Below are 20,583 nucleotides of genomic sequence, written 5' to 3'. Positions count from 1 at the left end.
AGGATGTCCTTCTGTATATATGTTTCTCTTATTGATTGATGAATAAAACACTGTTTGGCCAATAGAGGCAGGAAGATAGGCAGGGCTAGGAGATAAGGACAATGCGGGGAAGAGAGAGGCAGAGGGCTCTCAGAGAGATGCGATGTAGACCACAATGGAGTAACAGGTCTGGGCACTCTCTGGTAAGACAAGATCACATGGAAATACATAGATTTATGGAACTGGGTTAATAATTAAGACAGAGCTAGCCAATAAGCAGCCCTAGATATTGGCCAACAGTTTTATAATTAATGTAGCACCCGTGTGTTTCTGTGGGGATGAAGTGGCTGCGTTGGGACCCAGCAGGACAAAAAACAAACAAACAAACAAACAAACTACAGCAACAAAGGGGGAAATCACTGAGGCATATCAAAAGAAAGTGAGCGCAGTCAGGTGGAAAGATCACTGTGGTAAAAACAAGTTTTTCAACGTGGAACAGGCTTATGACTCAAGCAGAGAGTGTCGTTTGGAGAACGATCTTGTAATCATCGAACTTTGTCTTCTAATAACCCAGGTATGAGGTGGTTGTGCTATACTCTTGAGCTAGAGCATATTTTAGTGATCTCATGAATGGATATAAGAAAATGAATCTGTGTCTAGAAAGGGGGAAGTGACAGGATGGGAGATCATCTAAAATGGATGTCATAGGACAAGAGGAGGAAAAGTCTGCTTACACCTACTCCAACGTCAGGGTGACCCAATGGGTGGTTACCAAAACCGCACATTTGGGAATGGGAATAAGACAGATGACAGAGTGAATTATATCCTTCTCAACAGTTGGGTCTGGCACACAATGATCTCTGCATTTAGCATCTTCTAGAAATAATCATATTCCTACTCTCCTTTTTTCTTCTGTCCTTTGTCTTCTGCTTCATTTTACCTGAAGCAATTTTGATTAAGCTACCATTCCTGTTTCCTGGGCTGGCTTGTCTCTGCCTTCCTGAAATTAGCTAAGGTGCTTTCCTGTGCGTTTCTGGTACTCCGTGCAACCATGTGCCATGCACTGCAGAAATGCAATATGTTTGCCTTTGTGTTTTTTTTCACTCTGCACTTTACCCAAGACCACCCGAAGACAGAGTCTGCCTTGTGACATGTGGTTGCTCCTGCCTGGCGCACAGTAAGGACTCACAACTGTAATGGGATTGTGAGTGGAGGCGTGGATGACTGAAGGAAACAGGATAATTTTGTAGAGGAACAAATTAAAAGCAACCGATAATATTGGCTTTTGTACTCTTTGTTTCTGCTTGAAATTTGTGACATGCAGTGAGCGCAGATGGCCACGAGATTGTATCGGGCACACGCTCCTTCATTCTCATTCTGTCTCCCCCACTTCTACCGCACCCCCTACCAGGCGTGGCCATAAACTCCGGAATGGTTCCTGAATCCCCCTAAGCATTTGTCTCTGATCCCAGCAGGAGCCCACCAATCTTGTTAATACACGCCACAAGTGTTTCCTCATCAAAATTAATAATTGAAAATTAGAAACTTGTGTGTAAGTCACATGGAAATGTATCGTGGCAAATGATGTGTCTCGAAAGTTCTGCTCTGTTCTTCACCTTATTCAAGAATGCAAACAAAGGCATTGGGAGACCCTGCCCTTCCTGCTCCTCAAACACAGTGACTCTCTTTTTGCAAATGGATGCGAACTTATGCTTTTGAATCAGGGGTAAAACAGCTGAACTGGAACGGTAACAATGAGGCCCTACACTAACCGGGTTGCCCACAGTCACTAGATTTTAAGACCCTGTTGCTGACCAAACAGCTTGGCAGCAAGACAGAGAAAGCTTGCAAGAATTGAGCTGCAAGTCCCCACCCCATTAGCTAGCTTGCCTAGTGATGGAAATGCTTATGCAAAACAGGGCCGGGAGCAAGGCCATCAGTGAGCTTACCCGTCCTTAGACAAATTGCAGGCAAGCAATCCAACAGTAGGTTGTTAGGGGATAGCTAGCTTCTTTTTAATTGAGTGGATTTGAGACCTTTTCTGGATGGAGTTCATGTCTGGAATTATGTCTCATCAAAGGCCTATGGCTAGACCCAAGAGGTACAAATACTACTTTTGTTTTTCATGTTTTCAAATGGTCTCCTAAATACATATGTCTATACCCACAGATAGGTGCTGCCCTCAGTCTTGTTCAGAGAAGTTTGTTAGTTTTTAAATAGTAGAAAGTGGTAACTAATGCAGAGAATCATGGATGTTCAAATGCTGATAAAACATGACTATGGAGTGCTACACACTCAGCTGGACATCCATATTACCCACTCCAACACTCAAGGAACATCAAGGAAGAGGTTGTAAAGGATGTAAAAGATGGACAATGCTGGGGAGGGCTGAGGAAAGCTGTCTTCTGGACATGATATGCCCACTGCACCCATGAACTCCTAGTAGCTACTCTTGCCTTCTACGGGCTGCATAAGAGTGGGCTTGTCAATGTGCATTCACCAGTGAGTAAGGAAGCAGCTCTTGGGGCCCTGCTCTTCCTTAGCAGCTGTGGGCATTTAAAGGCTATTAAGATGGGAAGAGCGAGTCCTTCGGTGGTGTAGCTGCCGAGAACCACGTTCCAGTGACTAGCACTACACCTACGCTCATGTGGTCAGGCCTCGTTAAACTTTGTAGGTTATAAAACAAACAAACAAAAATAGAGAGAGAGCCTGTGAGGAGGAGGGGAAATAATTGGGGTAAGAGGATGGGGTATGTGAGAGTATTCAGAATGGATTATATGCATCTATTCAATTGTCAGACAGTACACAGAAATAACAGATAGAAATAAGTAGGAAAATGAAATTTTCAAGTCTATTGAGTTCAGCAGGGCTGTCGAATGAAGCATTTTGAGCCCGCGAGTAAAGATGGGGACAACACTGCAGGGTAAAGCCACAAGGCCACTTCACAGAAAGCACATGGGATTTCCGTGTCCTTTACAATCTTACCCCTTAAAGCTGGTTCACATACCTGCAGCTTTGGCACTGATAAAATTCCGATGCATCCCCTCCGTCTGCTGAGGCAGCGTCTACTGTTTACCAAGGCGATAAGTAGATGGTGAGTGTAGACATAAAAACCTAGGGAGCTCAGCTCACTCCTCTCTAGACCTGCTTTGCAGATGATTGTATACGTCACGACATCTCTGAGGGTGGGGACAAGTGCCAAAACAAAGATAATTACATATTTGGGAAACATTTACTTGTTAAGGGACTCATTCCCCTTAACTCTTAGCTTTGCAAAGAAACTGTTTTATTGCTGTGCATTGTACGTAAATATGACACTGCCCTTTGAATGGTTAACTGCTTTCTTTTTCAGGTCCCTTAGTGAATTTGATACATTCGCAGCATCAGGAGCCCAATGGTGTCACATGTAGGAAACAAAATATATGATCAAAGAATTGTTGGCAAGTTAAAAACCTCTGACATCCTTCTCTAATGTGAAGATAAAACTGTTTGAAATGAATACATTATTTGTATGCAACTGGGGCAGCTGAGGTTGCTGAAAACAGTTTATTCTCGTTCGATCCTGTTTACCCGATTAATATCCTGAGCAAACTCTTTTACGCAGATAGTGCCAAAGCAAACTTTTGCTTAGCTGGTGTCTGATTTTCATGATTCTCCGAATTAATAAGGTTTATTAAGTTCCAGATAGATACACTGCCTTGTGCATAGTTGGCACCAGACTTAATTATATCCCACAACTAGGTCCTCAGCGATCAACTGAGATGTGTTGCCTTAGGTGCCGGATTCTTGACAGGATGCCATTGATGTCTGTTAATAACGTTCATGTCTCAATCACTCTAAACCATTTGGGGGCTAACTTAATATCTGTTGCACAGCCACACAATTGAAGAACTTGGCTGAGAACATTTTTTCTCTTATGTCTTCCCCTACAACTGTATTTTGAACAGAATGTTTCATCGTGTCCCTGTAGAAGACCAAATAAGGGGTCCCAACATCAGTACCTAACACCTAGAGTTTGTAAATGTCATGCAAGAGGAAAAAAGTCTTTGCCTGTATGATTAATAATTGTCACATAGTGTATCAGGTTATCCCCATGGGCACTAAATGCCATCACCAATCACCAAAGGCAGAACAGGAGGCTCTGGGCCCATGCAGACCGAGGTTGCAGCAACTCAGTCATAGGATACAGAATGTTGGCATCCGGGGAACTGGAAGGCCCCCTGAAGGAATCAGTCCACAGTGACTGTAGAAGCATCACAGACCTGTCCCATCCAGAGTCGGATTTCTCGCCTCCAAACCCGAGAAAGGACACATTCCTGTTTGAAGTAACAAAGTTTGTGGCAATGTGTTACTACAGATCTGGAGAAGCCGCCTGAGTCCTCCTCACCTCCATTGACGTTTGAACTGGGTTTGCAGCTGTGGTGGAGAGGACAAAACAGCTGTGATTTTAGCTGCCTGACTTGTTCTTTCCCACCTGAGGAGAAGATAAAACCGGAAGAAGGGAGCCTGTGATGAGGGAATGCAGTACTACCCAAACTAAGCTCTTGGGACTAAGCGACAGAATTTTTTTTCCTCAGCTTCTCCTCAGGCTACCATTTCCAGAGATCCCCCCCCCCCGAAACAGATACCCTGTAAAGGGAAAGTGGGAAACCCTGGGTGAGGAAATAAAGGACAGGAGGAGAGGTACTCTTTCTGGTAACTTCAACTGGGACATGGAAACTTTCAGGGTCCTTGAGGCAGGTGAAGGACCAGGAATGCCCTTGAGTCTCACCACACAGCCTTCCTGTGTTCCTGCTTTAGTGGGATACTGATGGTAATTCAGACTCTTGGGACTCAGCACTGTGAGCAGGAGTTGGCTTTGCCAGCTTCCTGGACAGCTCTGCTGCAAAGGGTCCTAGGACAGCAAAGGCTTCAGCAGACTTCAGGGCACTGACTTCCTGAAATACTTCGCCTTGTGTTTCTCCAATATGTAAGGCAGCTATGAGTAGGCTTCTTTACGTTCCCAACCTCTTTCGACTCCCCCATTCTTCCTTACATTTAGTGACTATTTTCCTACATAAAACTCCTTTTGAAATAATTTACACTAGTAAACAGCCTATCATACATCCATACATCGATCGGTTCATTTCCCACAAGTGTCTACCATCATATTTACAGCCAGCCTCTTGAAAACTATCTGGCACGTCGTGTCTTTCCATCAATAATTTCATTAAGTCAGGTTAACCTTCGAGTTAGCATTCATAGACTCTTTCATTTTGTGTCACTTACATAGTCATGCACAAACTCTTTTCTATTTCCACTATTCATCTCCCGATCCATTCACAGGTACTTATCAAATACGTCTTTGACATTCAGGAGCGATGGAGAGAAAAGGGATAGACAGAGATTCAAATTAAAGTTATTCCCGATGCTTTCCCCCTCCTACTTATTTAATTTGTGGTTTAATTCACTCTTTGAGATTTGTTTCTTCTTAACATGATTTTATGTTGCTCTAGCTGGAGTAGTATACAGAAATTGCCAATAGTAACTCAAGAAATTCGAAGTTGGACTCTTTCAAACCACTGAGCACCACTGGGCTCAACTAAATCTGAAAATGAGTATCTGGTTTTAATGGCAAACATTTAAAATGAATCCTATCAAAATGAATCCTATGAAGTTGCAGCATTACAAGATCATGTTGAAGACGGATGGCGACATTAGGAAGTGGGGGGTGTCATTTACTTCTTAAAGCCACAAAATTAAAAATACGTATTACGTGATCCAAGATGAGATTATTTAAACTCTCTAAAAACTGGAATCTAGGAATAATACCATCTAAAAAACAACTCTAAGTAATTTTGGCTTTTAATAATGAAGACTGATTCTGTGGTGAAGCAAGACTGCCTGTGATTGCAGGAAAGCCAACCTTACATTCACGTGACTATTTATTGACATTACTGAGTCACAGAAATGAAGACATTTTCTGAATGGATGCTTGCTGTGTGGAACTGTCAAGACTTCCATACCCTACATAAATTCATAGCAAAAATATCTTGGTCATTTTGTCTTCACAGTTCCTATTAGGGAAATAGTTCTTTTCCTAGATATAATGCGTCATGGACCATTTTTTCTAGTTTTCATTTGTTTACGCGTTGGGCATGTGAAATGTCGCTCAGCATTTCTCGCTGAGCAAAAGGGAATTGGTCCCAAAGAAAATAAATCTAACATATGAAAGTATTGGATGGATTGTCAATGTCTCTGATGTTGAGGTGTAGATTGGATAATGGCCTAATATTCACTGGAGCCTTTGGGGACATAAGGTTGTAGGGGGAACTCCTTCAAGTGGTCAATCCCATGATCCCACAGTGAGAAGCTAGTTTTGTAGAGATGAGCCCAGACTGGAATGGAGAAAATGCTTCCCACTGGGATTATTTGTGAGCTTGTACAGGACACACAGCTGGGAGCCATGAATTCACTCACACATGGAGAACCAGAAAGCTGTGCATTGTGAGTACAAGGTGAGAGGTATTCTTTCCACTGAACACTAAGGAGATAATGTCAGGGCGCACTGCCTGATGCTTTTGATTGTGTGGCCAAGGACAAGCTGAGTGTGGCTTATGAGAACAAGTGTCACCGCTAGGCAAGGTGGTCCTCCTTCCGCGGGCGGTGGTCCTCTGAAGGCATTGCACACTCTGGAAAGCTCCATGGCTGGTCAAACTCTAGAGCTGCAGCTGGAGGAGGCTCACGTCACTGAAATGACGTCTTTTGTAAAGGCTGACTTCCCTGTCGGTCACACAGCAGCCATCAACAGTGGACGTGACAGTATCCCTCGCCTCTGCATTTACAGCACGGCGTAGATGCACGCACAGCTGAGAGCAAGCCCCAGGTTTCTGCTTCTTTCTCATTAGCGCTGAGACTTTGGATACTTAAGAATATGAGACTAGTATGGCTGGAATAACGCAAAAAGAGGACTCAGCGTTCTTAACAGTTCCTACAGTGGTTTTACTTTTTTGAGGGGGTGGAATTACAACATTCAACGTAAATGTCGAATATTTTTAAATCCAGTTCATACTGTAAGCATTAGTTGAGTAGTCTGAGTAACGGTGGTAAAAAGATATATGGTTTATGTTCATTTGATTTTTAGATTTTTCTACAGTATTTGAATCCACTAGAAAATACTAAAATCTGTCAAATCAGAATCTTAGGTAGAGGCTCTCAACCTGTGGGTCACCATCCCTTGGGTCCAACTACCTCCCACAGGGATCACCTAAGACCATCGGAAAACACAAATGTTTACATTATGATTGATAACAGCAGCAAAATTACAGTTCTGAAGTAGCAACAAAAATAATGTTATGCCTTGGGGTCCCCGCAACCTCGAGGAACTGCAACAAAGGGTCATAGTTCTAGGAAGGTTGAGAACCACTCTATTAAGAGGATGCTTGCAGTTTTAGTTTATTGCCATGGGGTCTTAAGTTGGTATGCCTCAACTATAATTGAGACTGGCTGGGTTAAACAGAGGGAATGTCAAACATGGTTCCATTTTTGAAAGAAAGTTGGCAACAGAAAATTAACATCTAACTGATGATAAAGTGTGTGACGCAATTAGAGCTGGATACCGTTTCCTTGGTGCTTAAGGGGGAGGAAAAAAAAAAGCCCAGGACATCAAATTTCTCCAACAATTTGGAATTTTATTCCATCCATATACATGCATAGTAACAACATTTGTTGAGAAATTATTTCTATCAGAAGTAGAACATTATCTTTGTGATCACCAGGTGCAGTATTGCTACTCTTATATTTAAATAGATCTTATATATGAATTAAATTCATACTTGCAGCATTGAGTTTAGGGTTTCAATTTAGACTTGTGCCTTTCAAAAGGTAAAACCAATCACTACTCCTCCTCCGTTACTTACAATACTGCTTCCAGTAATTCTGTTCATTCTTTACAAAGTATTGCATTTAACAGTAAAGGTTTAAAAACTGAGACAGGGCTGCATTGCGAAAGAAAATACAAGTACTGTACAGGAAAGAAAAATGCCATCTTCATTTAACATACATGTTTAAGTTTGAGGAAATGGACAGAAGCATACGGCTACGTACGAATGTGAACCCTAGTGACAAAGAGACTGTATTTGCTAAAATATAAGTTGCAAATGGAGTCTGGTTATCCGAGAATTGAAATCTTAAGGCGAACTTATAGACAGCGTGTGTGTTTAGAACATGTTTGCAGGTTATATTTTAGCATATACATATATCTGCAACAGCATATAAGGAAAAAATCAGGATACACAGGTGCTTTGGAAGCTATTTCTAAAATGCTCTTCTGTACTGTTTGTGACTATTTTCTTTAAAGGCTACTATACAGTGCAAACCATATGTGCTACACAATAACTATACAATAACATTACAAATGACTTTAATATAAAGTTTTTAAATAAAAAATAACATAACCACAGCTATGAATACTGCTGGTAAAATAAATTAATTTTTGTTTTGAAAATGGCACCAATAATACACTTTACTAATAATGGTCTGTAATGAAATTACATCGTAAGTCTTCAGCTCGGCCGTAGCGAATGTCTCCTGATTGCCAGATGTAATTCAAACAACGTCTTTGTTTTTTTTTCCTGGACTGTTTAGAAGAACATACTAAACACTGGTACCAAAGGTGACTGCTTTCTCTTTTTTCCTTTTTTTTTTTTAAATTCAGTTAGTTCATTTGACATGTTCTGCTGCGTGTGAGGAGCAGTAGAACTTCTTGTGAGTTATAAAGTTTGAGAGGTTATTGAACTGGATATCGCATAGCCGGCAGTATTTCCCACTGCCGGGAGCCTGGGTGGAGCCGTTCACACCTTTTGCTATGCTGGACAACTGTTCCTCTGCCGAGGGGGTTCCTGGAGAGACGTTCTCATTCGCAGCAGCTAATGGGTTTTCGGGGATCCACGAGGGGGACTTGTGGTCGTCGTCGTGCTGGGCGTTCTGGGAAATGTTCTCCTGCTGTGGGTTGGCCGGAGGTCTGTCATCTTGCTTCAGTCCACCGTTCACTATGACCATGCCTCTGTTCTTGGGCAAGAGGGGCAGAGAGTCTTTCTTGGGCACGGCACAACCGTTCGAGGAGGCCTGGCATTTGGGAGCCGGCTCGTTTTCTGCGTTTGTGCTTTGCTCCAGGTCGGGGTTGTGGAGGGCAAGGGAACCAGGGATGTAGTCGCTTGGCTTTATGCCATAGTACGGGGACAGCTGGTCGGCTCCTTTCGTCTTCTTTATGGCTCCAGGGTAAAGGCATTGGGGGAGGAACAAGTGTTTGCTCTCTTCCTTTGCAGCGATGAGCTGCGCGGCCTCGCTGAAGACCTTCAGGCCCTGCAAAGTCGCTAAGTGGGACGAGAACAAGTTCCCGTTGGGAGAAGGCTGCTTCGGATTCCCGTTCTTCTCGCATTTGATCACGTTCCTTTCGAAGCCCACGTCGGGGCTGCTCCGTTCGCTTTCTGGGTTCGGGAACACCTTGCCGTCCAGCTGACTCAGCTCGTTCCGCTGATGCGCAGTGACGGGGCAGAAATTCTGCTTGTGGGCCAGGTAGTTCTCCACCTTGTTGAAGCTGATCTTGCACACGGTGCACTCGTGGTAGTCCAGCAGCCTTTTGGGAGAGGCGGTGGTGCGCTCAGACTGCGACAGACACTTTTTGCTGAGATCCATGGGGACGTCCATTTCCAGGCAGGACACGCTGGCGTGGGGCGTGTCACACTTGGCAACCGGGACGCATTTGTTCATGGCCAGCGACGTTTCCAAGTGCTTCGAGACAATTCCCGGGAAGACGTCGCATCTCGGGTGGTAGCATTCCCCGAGCCCTTCAGCGGCTACGGGCTCTTGGGTGGAGCCGCAAGGGTTGCTGAGGTTGGCTACGTCGAGAAACCTCTGCTGGACCAGGGGTGGCCTTTGCTCCTGCTCGGGTAGGCACATCTCATACATCTTCCTTCGCTTGCGGGTGCGCATGGTTCTCTGCATGGCCGGCACCTTGCTGGAGGCCGACCTCTTGAGCGGAGGGTCGTGGCGCGTGGCGCAGTAATACTGTTTGTGGACCATGTACGTCTCGTGCCGGCTGAAGGTGATGTTACAAGCCTCGCAGGTCGTCTTGTTCGGGTCGCTTTCCCCATCCACTAAGGGGCCGCTGGGGTTCTTCACATCCACGGGCTTCCCGTTCATTTTGTCGTCGCTGCCGTTGGAGGTGGAGAGCTTTTTGGCTGCCGTGGAAAAGTCCTTCTCGTGCCCTTTCCCGTTTGGCCCAATCAAATCTAAGACGGTGGCGGAAGAGTTGATGCACGGAGTTTGAAGAAGCGGCGTCTCCGGGTCCGAGGAATGAACCCCTGGGTTGAGGAGGTTTATGGAGGCCTGGCCAGTGTTGGGACTCACGGCTTCAGGCATCTTCTCGGGAACCCCCGGAAACTCGGGGGACTTGGACATCTGCTGCCATCGGCTGCTGCAGTAGTGTTTTTTATGAACTAGGTAGTTATCCAAATTATTGAACGTTATGTTACACTCAAAGCACGTAGCCCCTTTGGGCATCAGAGGGCTGTAAATCACAGGAGGGTAGCTACTACTCCCGTGCCTCAGTCGCCGATGGACCAGCTCGGACATCTTGGCTAAGATCTCCGAAGCCTGAGGGACCATGGTGATATCTTGGGGGAAAGCGAACTGAGACAGGAAAGGTCCCACTGGGAAAGAGGGCCCGATGTTGGGTTGCACCGGAGAGGAAGCAAGTCTGGGGCTGGAGGGCTCAGACTTGATTTTTGTGTAAGCGAAGCTTTGCTTGTTGGCTGCCGGCTGTATTTCCGGCCTCTGGTTGCTGAGGAAGAGCTGAGTCTTCTTCTCACACTTGTCCAGTTCCGTGTCTGAGCTCGCGTCTTTCGTCTGCATGGCCTTTTGAGTCTGGGCGAGGTCGCTTCTGGCCAGCAAGTCTGTGGCTGGCTGCAAGCTGTCTTCGGTCCCACTTGGAGAGGGCTCCATGTCGCTGTCCCTGGGAAGCTTGCCGCTGGGGACATGGAGGTCCTGGTGCTGCAGTAACTCCCTCTGAGTCTGGAAGCCAAAATGGCAGTGGTTGCACCTGAAGGCAGCTTGCGTGAGATGGGAAAACAGGTGTTGGTGGAAGCTGATGACCGAGTCAGCTGTGTAGCTACAGACCGTGCATTTTAAGCTTGCCCCCGGCGGAAGGAACTCCTCCATCTTCACGCCTGCAAAGACAGACAGAGGAGGAAAGCTCACAACCACACCTGCTTGCTTCCCAGGGATGGGGAAACCTGACGCGCGAGCTTGTGTCAACACAACAGCCAGAAATCCTTCAGCCCCTCACCTGTGATACAGACGGTTTAGTGACATCTGCGTTAGAATTTCCTAAGCCTCTCTGAGAGTATAGGTGAGGAGAGGCAGTACTTCCATCGCAGGAGTCAATAAGCAAAACATTAAAAAACCCAATGGAAGCCGGGCGGTGGTGGCGCTTGCCTTTAATTCCAGCACTCGGGAGGCAGAGGCAGAGGCAGGCGGATCTCTGTGAGTTCGAGGCCAGCCTGGGCTACAAGAACAAGAGCTAGTTCTAGGACAGCCTCCAAAGTCACAGAGAAACCCTGTCTCAAAAAACAAAAACAAAAAAACCCAATGGAGTCATGCCTAAAGTTTAGGCTTGTGATTTTTAAATCATCTGAGTAACTATGTTCTGTAATAGGAAGAAGAGAATATTCATTAGAGAGGCTACCAGCTACTGAATACCTACATGCAAAAGGAAACTAGAGTGTACTAGAAATCACTTGACTCATCTTCCATCTTTTATATAAACCTATTTATTTGTTGGTTTTACTGAATGTGGTTTATCCCTGTGTGGGGCTGATACTTGGCTGGTAGACAATGGAATATTTATAAAGTCGGTTTGGAACATCACCCATACTGGTTGACTACTCTCTGTTTCTGACTAGTTATTGCCACATGGATGGTGGAGGTAAGCATCACGTAGAACAACTATTGTTCTGTTTGTTCATATTTGCTGAGAACAGACTTGGTGTCTCCTCTCTGGGCTGTGAGTTTGAGACCAGCCTGATCTACATAATGAGTACCAGGACAGCCATGGCTATGCAGAAAGGTGCTGCTTCAAATACAATATTTTAAAAAATTTGAAAAAATCTAACCATATTTAAATTTAATAAATTCTGTACATCTTAAGATTATGAGAACAGGGATGTCATGAGATTAAGCCAACAGTAGCTGGGATCCATTTCAAACATAGGTGGGAATAGCTTCCAGCTTCCTGTTTTTCTTAAGAAATCAAGAGTACTTTCATGTGATGAAATTCAGGTAAGCTTAACCTACATATACTCTGGAAATAGAGAGATTTTTAATGGAATCTACCAGAAGAGCAGCTTTAACTGGCCAGCAACTCCTTTTTAAATGTGCCTACTATTTCTACCTTAGCACACGGAAAACACCACGATCAGTTCCCAAAGATCACGTGACAAGTAAAGCAATGAAAGTGAACCGTAGTAAACAAAGGGAATAGAAGTCATGCCATTTTGCTGAAAAGGAAACTGAATGTTGTGATTTGGTGCATGGCCTAAACACTGCAGTACATGTTGACGAAACCAGAGTCAAGTCCTTTGGTTAAAATATGCTGCATCTAAATAGTAGATGGGAACACTGTATGATCTAGTAAAGTACCTAGCTACATATCTTCCTTCCTTTCTTTCTACCTATCAATCTACCAAGTACCTATTTATCATCTATCTGTCCATCTATCTATCTATCTATCTATCTATCTATCTATCTAGTACCTATCTATCAATCTACCTGCCTACCAAGTACCTATCATCTATCTATCTATCTATCTATCTTCCTATCTATTTTCTATGAATCATCTATCAATGTATCTATCATCTATCAATCTCTCTATGTATCTATCATCTATCATTACCTATCTATCTATCATCTACCCCTTTCTTTCTACCTATTAATCTACCAAGTACCTATTTATCATCTATCTATCTATCTATCTATCTATCTATCTATCTATCTATCTATCTAGTTCCTATCTATCAATCTACCTAGCTACCAAGTACCTATCATCCATCCATCCATACATCTATCTATCTTCCTATCTATTATCTATGAATCATCTATCAATATATCTATCATCTATCTATGTATCTGTCATCTATCTATGTATCTATCATTACCTACCTACCTACCTACCTACCTACCTACCTATCTATCTATCTATCTATCTATCTATGTATCATCTACCTACCTATCTGTATGTATAATATATATGTATATATGCATATGTGCATGTGTGTGTGTGTATGTAGAAAAGAGCAGATGATCCTGAAGCAACCACAGAAACATTAGAGGCCCTTACCACTGTGTGAGTTCAGGTGCATTTCTAGAGCGCGGGCGTTGGAAAAGCTCTTGGTGCATTGAGGGAAGGGGCAGAGGCTGGAAATCTGGTGAGCATTATCTTCGTTTTCCTCAGACACTGGAGCAGCTTCTCTTTGCCTTCCACTACAGTAGTACATCAGGTGGGCTTGCAGGTTCCGCTCGCTCCGGTACCAGATGCCACAGGATTTGCAAGGGAATATATCCTCTGCAGCAAAACCAGAGACGTATTAGTGAAATAAGGGCAAAGTTACGTTTGTTTCCATCTCCCTTGAGTCTACTCCCAGCTTCTGAGTTGGATCATTAAGCGTTGATTAATACCTTCCTAGTGCTGTGACCTTTTAATAGAGTTCCTCATGCTGTGGTGACCCCCAACCATACAAGTTCTTTTCTTGCTACTTCATAACCATAATTTTGCTAGTTATGAATCATAATTTAAATATTTTTGGAGGTGGAAATTTGACGGGGGTGGGCGGTCACAATCCACAGGTTGAGAACCACAGGTCTACAGGGTTACACTGAGATTGGAAATCTAGTCTTAAACCTACCCCCATGCTGTCTGGATGACAAGTGACACAGAGGTAGGGTTATATGAGGGAAACAGAAGTTCATAGATGAGATAGACCAGTATTTGGCAGGCTAAGACAGTGTGGGTTGATCCAGCCTGGTCCTTGTATTATAGAAACAGGGTTTTTGGATGCTCTTCAGAGGGCCATGGGGGAAGTCTTCAGAAGAGTTCTAATACCCTGCAGAAAGAGCTAGACTTATTATTAGTGAACAACAGCTGTATAGCTAATGGTGAAACAAGGGACATGACTCTGTGGAACCATGAATCAGCCACGAGAAAGAACTAAGGATTAAATTCTACTGGAGGGGAGGTAAGGGTAACTTCAAAATGATGTTCTGATGCTTAACCCGTTCTTCCCAAGTTAAGGACACTTATACCACCCAAGATGCTGCATAGTTAATGCATTATATATTTCAACAGAGTCACGTCAATTGACTGACTTCAGGAAGCAAATGACAATCTGTGCTTATATTGGGTCACTTGAGATTAAATATTTCCTTGCTACCAAAAGTAAATAGGCATATTCTTATATGTAATTAATATTACACATTGGAGCATCATAATTGAATAAAGTATTTTTGTAATCCCTTGTAATAACATTATTTTGCCTCAAATCCAAGTTGGTCATATTATTTCATGGTCCATGCAATAAGAACTAAAGTAAAGAGGATAAAAACTATTCCATTAAGTAATTCAAGGAAGAACTGATTAGGTTGAATGTCCTTGGCCTATTGATTGGATGCATAGTGAGTTCATAATCACCTGTGAATTTCTTTCCTCATATTCATTATAGTTGAATATTTTATATTAATGTGACGATATTATTGCTGTCCAAATTTCCTTTCCATTAGATTTTCAAGACTATTCTAAGGCTAGATGCATTTTTTATTGCCAGCATTAGTATCATTCTTTTCTTGCAGTATGATTGTTACTCATTTTTGTTTCCCACAGAGAGCTCAATAAAAGCAGACCTTCCCAAAAAACAGACCCTGACAGCCTTTGACCCACTGACTGTCCACACTATGAAGTACCGCTTCATGTGTTCAAGGTATCCAAACTAGTTTAGTATTCACCTTAGTAGAGCAAGACCACTCACATAGGTTTGTGATAGCATATTCTAAACTTTTCTATGAAGTGTTAAAAGCTTGTATATTTCCTCTTTCTTTTCCTTTTAATCAACAAATATTTTTATTTATCCAGGCTACCGGGCCCTCATCCAGGTTACAGGGATTCAAAACAAAAGCTCCATGTACTTGTACTGGTTTATGTGAAGCTACTCACTAAGCTTGTTACTTTCAATAGAATAATAATAACTGTACGTTAGAGTTTCATATCGACATAAGACTATATATTTTCTATATAATAAATTTGGTTTTTAAATTTACATTCTTCTTTTTTTGAAGTTTTAAAATTCCATTGCCATTAAAAAAATACAAACTTTGATACTAGAAAGTCATCACTGAAGGCTATTGGACTGGTCATTGCCAAGTGTAATTGAGTATTAGTCCACAAGAAGAGAGAGACAGGTTTTTTTTTTTTTGTGGGTGACATTCAGGAATGCGACCTGACATAATTGGATGTGCATGTTGTTTTTTTCCCTCCATTTGCATATGAAGCAAACACATCACACACACACACAGACACACACACACACTCACAACCACAAACTGAAGAAGATGTCTGTTCTCAGCTGTTTGTCTCCCCCATAAGTACCCATCACCCCCACAAAGCTGGGCTACAGCTCTCAGCACTTACTATTGACAATAGCTGTAGGCAAAATAGAAGCCATGGCAGCTTGCTGCGGAAGCAGCTGAATGGAGTCCAGCAGGCGGGCCGGGTACATCCCTTCTGTGAGAGTCATCTGACTGGCAGCTTGTAGCCTTGAGTCAAAATCCACCACAAAGGCAATTAGCTCCTCACCCTCTGAGATGGCCTTCGTCGTGGTGCACCAAAGCTGGCCCCCTGTTAAGAAGAGAGAAACGAGAGGAGGAAGCGTTTGACACGGAGCCACCTGTGAGCGGGCCGCATCCTAGATGGACGTCAAGAGCGTCTTTCTAGTTGTTCACATGAAGATGGACTGGGAAAGGGGTTTGATGAGACTGCAGCTGCGTGTCTCAGCCAGGCCCTGCAGACAAAGGTTCTCCCCGCCTTAAACATCACATTTAGTAACTAACAGAGGGAGGAAACTGGGGCAAATACTGACGGAACCTGTGGAGTTTTGTCAATGGCCTGCCTTCCAGCCTCTTGCCTGAATTATTAATCAGGTGACTGGTGGAGTGCCTCAGGACTTGCCTGGGAGGGACTCGATTGCCCAGACTTACTCCCGACAAACCTTTGAAGTTATGGTTTGATTAACTAATGGAAGACGTAACTGTTGGTCTCTGTCTTCCCTCCTCCATCTTCCTCTCCCACCATCCCTCTGTCTCCCTCTTCACTCTCCCAGTCCTTATACGTGGTGAGTACGGATGCCCCAAAGTGCAAGCCAAGCAAGCAACAGTTTGCAAAATGTAGGTTGTTACCAGGGACTCTGACCCTCCCTGTGTAGACTGCCGCCTACGTACTTTTCCCTTGGATGGCCAATCTTACGCAATACCCTGCAATGTCCCTTCTGTGCCTACATTCACCCCGGTTGAACACCCTGCAAGGGAGGATACGCCAAAGATTCTTTTCAAAAGGCTTATTTCAATAGAGATTTGTTTAAATGAAAGGAACCTTGTCTTCAAACACCGAGATAGACTCTGGCTCTGCATTTCAAATGATCACGAGCAGCGCATTAAAAAGAAAAATTAACTATGCGAGTACATCTTCTAATGTATTGGAATGTGATAGGGAACACTCATTTATTTAACATGTTTAGACAGGCAGAGCACTTATATTTTGTTATCTCCGCTCTCAGGCCTAGATACATATCCCACACAGTTATGTCTGCAATAATGTGGCGGAGTTGATATTTTAGAAAGCACGCCCCCATCGTGTATGTATCGGAAGGCTGTATATTGTACTCATTAACTAAGAAAAATTGTACCCATTTTGATAAGTCGTATTGCTCTGCTTATCTTTCAGCATAACTGTCATCTCAAGTACACTTCATTTTTCCCAGCCTCAGAGATCATGGTTTTTAAACAACTTGTACAAATCTCATGGAGATAAGAACAGTATATGACACGGCTGAGCCGAATGGAAGACTGGAGATGACGCTTTAGAAACATCGCAATTAACCAAGGTCTAAAGTAAGCAAACAAAACACAACCCAGGAGGGCGTGTGTCTGTGTGAAAGAAGAAAAGAAAGATTAAACTCCTCAAATTCATGACCAGTTTTAAATGAAAACACGAAGATAGCAAAAGATCACAGGGCAACATGTGCCCACCCCAACCACATTTGGATGCTAATATTTCTCAAAGCATAAAGGATTACTGTAGTTGAAATAAATCAGATTTATTTTGCTACCGAAAAAAATTTTTTTCTTTTCCCAAATCGCTGAAACCAAAATGACATCATTGGGGAACGAGAGGGAGTTTGAAGTCTGGGAGGCACCATTTCCTTCTGGGCCATTCTTTCTCCGGGAACCTCTGTATTTAGAGGCTCTACACTTTCTGATGTACACACGCCGTACTACTTATGGGGGTAGGCAAGCTAATGGCTGCACCTCACCTCTCCTCTGGAACACGGTTTCTTAAGCCAGCCTGTGGAACAAGGGTGGAAATAGGAAAGGTAGCAACTGCAGTTTGGGTTTATTTCACAGCATGGTCACAGAGCCACTAGATTCCATGTATGGAGTTCACATTCTTGGTTAATATAGCGCTGCTCACGTTTCATAAAAGGAAAGACGGGTTTGGTTTCAGTTCCTAGAAGGCATCTACCGACAGCTAATTGCGCTCACTGCAGTGAGCTTCTTACACGGCAAGAGGACAGAAACATACCTACGCATACATTAGCCAAAAACATCCACTAAATAACAAAGTTAAAATGAAAAATATTAGGCGCGAAAACCCAACAAGGATATGATTGTCTACATTATTAAGTGCCGGCGGCCATGCCAAAGGGAGAGCAGATTTCAGCGGATTGACCCACCAGGAAACAAAGCCCCATGGATAAACCTGGTATAGACCCCGGAGGGTCTTTGGCTTCTTCTGTGCCTTTTCATGTCTGTTTCTGCCATCTTCCTCTGGTATCTGGCATGCTGGGAATGGGCGTGGGGAGATCCCCACTGCCCTCGATGTCATGTGATCATCTCTTGGAAATACCCTATTCTACTGGGCATTTTTACCTGCGGATTATTACAGAGATGATTTTTCCCCCAAAGCTGTACTGTCTAATTGATAACAATATTGTTAGTTTAAATAAAGCTTCGAGGATAAAAAAATAAAACCAGGAAATGTCACACAGCTAGAACACATGAGTTTCTATTGGAGGGTTGTATAATCTGTGACTTAGAATAATTAATAAGATCATTTGAGTCCTAGTAGCCCAGCTAGTTTAAAGTCTTCTAATCTTAATATTGGGAGGTGTGTTCACAGGTTTCGGGGTGCATCACAGCTGAAGCAAAGCTTTGAAAATAACTTAAAGTTAGACTAACATGTTTTTGTCAAATAGCTTTCAGGCGAAAAACCCAGGAAGGCAATCTGAAAGCTTTAGAAAGGCACATAGTTGAGTGAGGGACCCTTTAAGGTCAGAGAACAAGAACAAAGTAGCCCAGTTATCATTAACTGACACGCCTTTCTTCCTAGGATTGGTTGATGACCCAAAGTGATGATTAATTCCTTGCACCCATTTTTGCCTTCAATCTCCTGATACAAAAAAAAAAAAAAGAAACCTATGGATGAGTGGGTATATGCCCTAAAGATCAGAAGTAGAGCTGAGTGAATGTTTTTCATGTACTAAAGTTTAGGTTTGTGAGTCCTTTGAGATTCCTTCTAAGATTACCTTTCAAGATAAGTAATAAAGCCATTGGTCCCTTCTTGGTAACAACGAAACACAGCTTGCCAGTAAAAGAATACCTTGCTTGCCCACACGGTTGCTCAGGTTCTTGGGGCTATTTATTTTTCAGTTGTTATATGTTTAATCATGTTAAGGGATATGGAAAACCTGCTGCTTTTTTTTAAAAAAAAACTTGTATTCATTGTAATCTTTCACTTGAAAAGCAGAATGTGACCACATTGTAATTTCTATATTGCCTGAAAGATTTTTGTTGGGGTATATAAGCTCTAGAGGAAAAATACAGGATAAGGAAAATAAGGAAGAGTAAAGATAGAATGAGAAGGAAGGGACATTTCTGGACAGAGATACGAAAAGGGAATACAGAATACAGATCAGAATACAAAAGAAAAATGAAGGAAGGGTCTGAGGAAAACCATCAAGACTGTGTGAGTGTCTTTTCCCCTTAATCTCCTCAGATAGAAAAGTCACAGTATGCCGACTCCGTGGATTTCCCTTTGAGCCCTGTGCTGCTGGACATTGGTCCCTCGGGCAGCAAAAAATCAAACAGCTTCATAGTTGTTGTACACTTGTGTATTTCCAGATATACCTGGGTTGTTTCATATTTTGTCATGGCTATTCCTTGTGTCCGTGTTATGGTTCACTCAGAGTGTCTTGTTCTGGAAGACTGAAGTAGCCTGAATACATTCTGTGCAGGTTTGACAAGAAAGTTGGTTAGGTTTAATGTTTTAACTCATTCATTCATTGATCGGTCAGTGTGGTGAAGTCTCTGCTATGTGTTAGGCTGGGCTGTGAACCATTAGGCACAGCTGCACGATCAGAATACATATATGCCAACACATACATCAAAATGTATACCACACTGTGGGTGACTGGCCCTTCTTGAAGGAATTAGGCAAGCCATCCAAAGTAACATTTTACTGGATCTGAGTAAGTAGAAGGGAAATACCAAGTGTCTGTGTGAGTAGGAACAGGCAGGCTCGTCATTAGTGGATACAGAATAAACATGGGAGCAGGTACAGAATTGTGGAGAGACCCAACTTCGGAACACACCTTGAGTTGAGAGTCTGTGGGAAAAGGTTTGGATTGGGGCACTTGTGTCCTGGGAACTAGCGTGTCCGTATGAAGAACAGAAAGCTTAATTTTCAGGAACCTTGTGTGTTGATTGGTTTCCTACTGCTGCTTGAGGTTGACTATGGTGGGGGTTATGACATTTATCATAAAAGGCTGAAGTATCAATAAAGTAAACACAATTATATCTGGCCCATGCGGTGGGGGGGGAGGAGACGGAGAAGGAAAGACAGACACAGAGAGATACAGATAAACAGTGGGGGAAAGGGAGAGGGTGCTTATATGTGTGCCCATAAATTTTATTTTGAAAAGGCAAAGTTTGAGATCCTGAAAAAGCTTCTAGGTGAGTATATCTAGGAGGTAGCTGTGACTTTGAAAAAAAAATCATAGAAAAAAACATCTGAGACTAGATTACAGCCCATGCCAACACGTAGGAAGCAGAAGCTGGTGAGTCTCATTGATTTCCAGGTCAGCCTGGTCTACACAGTGAGTTCCAGGCCAGCTAGAGCTACACATATGTCTCAAAAATGCAAGAAACAGATTAGGTATGAGAAGCCGTTGGCAGATTCTAAGTTACTGTGGAAGCCCTTTGCACTGGTGAGGTAGGTAGCCCATAGGAAGCACAGGTTACAGAGGA

The 20,583-nt window shown here is 43.2% G+C and overlaps 1 protein-coding gene across 3 annotated transcripts in view; it reads right to left on the bottom strand.

The window, feature by feature from the left end:
• Positions 1-7,628: 7,628 nt before the first annotated feature.
• Positions 7,629-20,583, bottom strand: part of Zfpm2 (zinc finger protein, FOG family member 2) — a 427,444-nt gene continuing 414,489 nt past the window's right edge. For all 3 annotated transcript variants that reach the window (XM_005072625.4, XM_021228718.2, XM_021228717.1), the window contains 3 exons: positions 15,695-15,901; positions 13,355-13,579; positions 7,629-11,186 (listed from right to left, as the gene is read on the bottom strand). In XM_005072625.4, coding sequence (XP_005072682.1) covers positions 8,680-11,186; positions 13,355-13,579; positions 15,695-15,901 — 2,939 coding nt within the window. In that variant the 3' untranslated portion in view covers positions 7,629-8,679. The remainder of the gene's footprint in view (positions 11,187-13,354; positions 13,580-15,694; positions 15,902-20,583) is intronic.

This window comes from Mesocricetus auratus, unplaced genomic scaffold (genome assembly GCF_017639785.1).
Source record: "Mesocricetus auratus isolate SY011 unplaced genomic scaffold, BCM_Maur_2.0 Super-Scaffold_100023, whole genome shotgun sequence".
Classification (NCBI taxonomy): Eukaryota; Metazoa; Chordata; class Mammalia; order Rodentia; family Cricetidae; genus Mesocricetus; species Mesocricetus auratus.
This window is presented reverse-complemented; position numbering and strand designations above follow the sequence as displayed.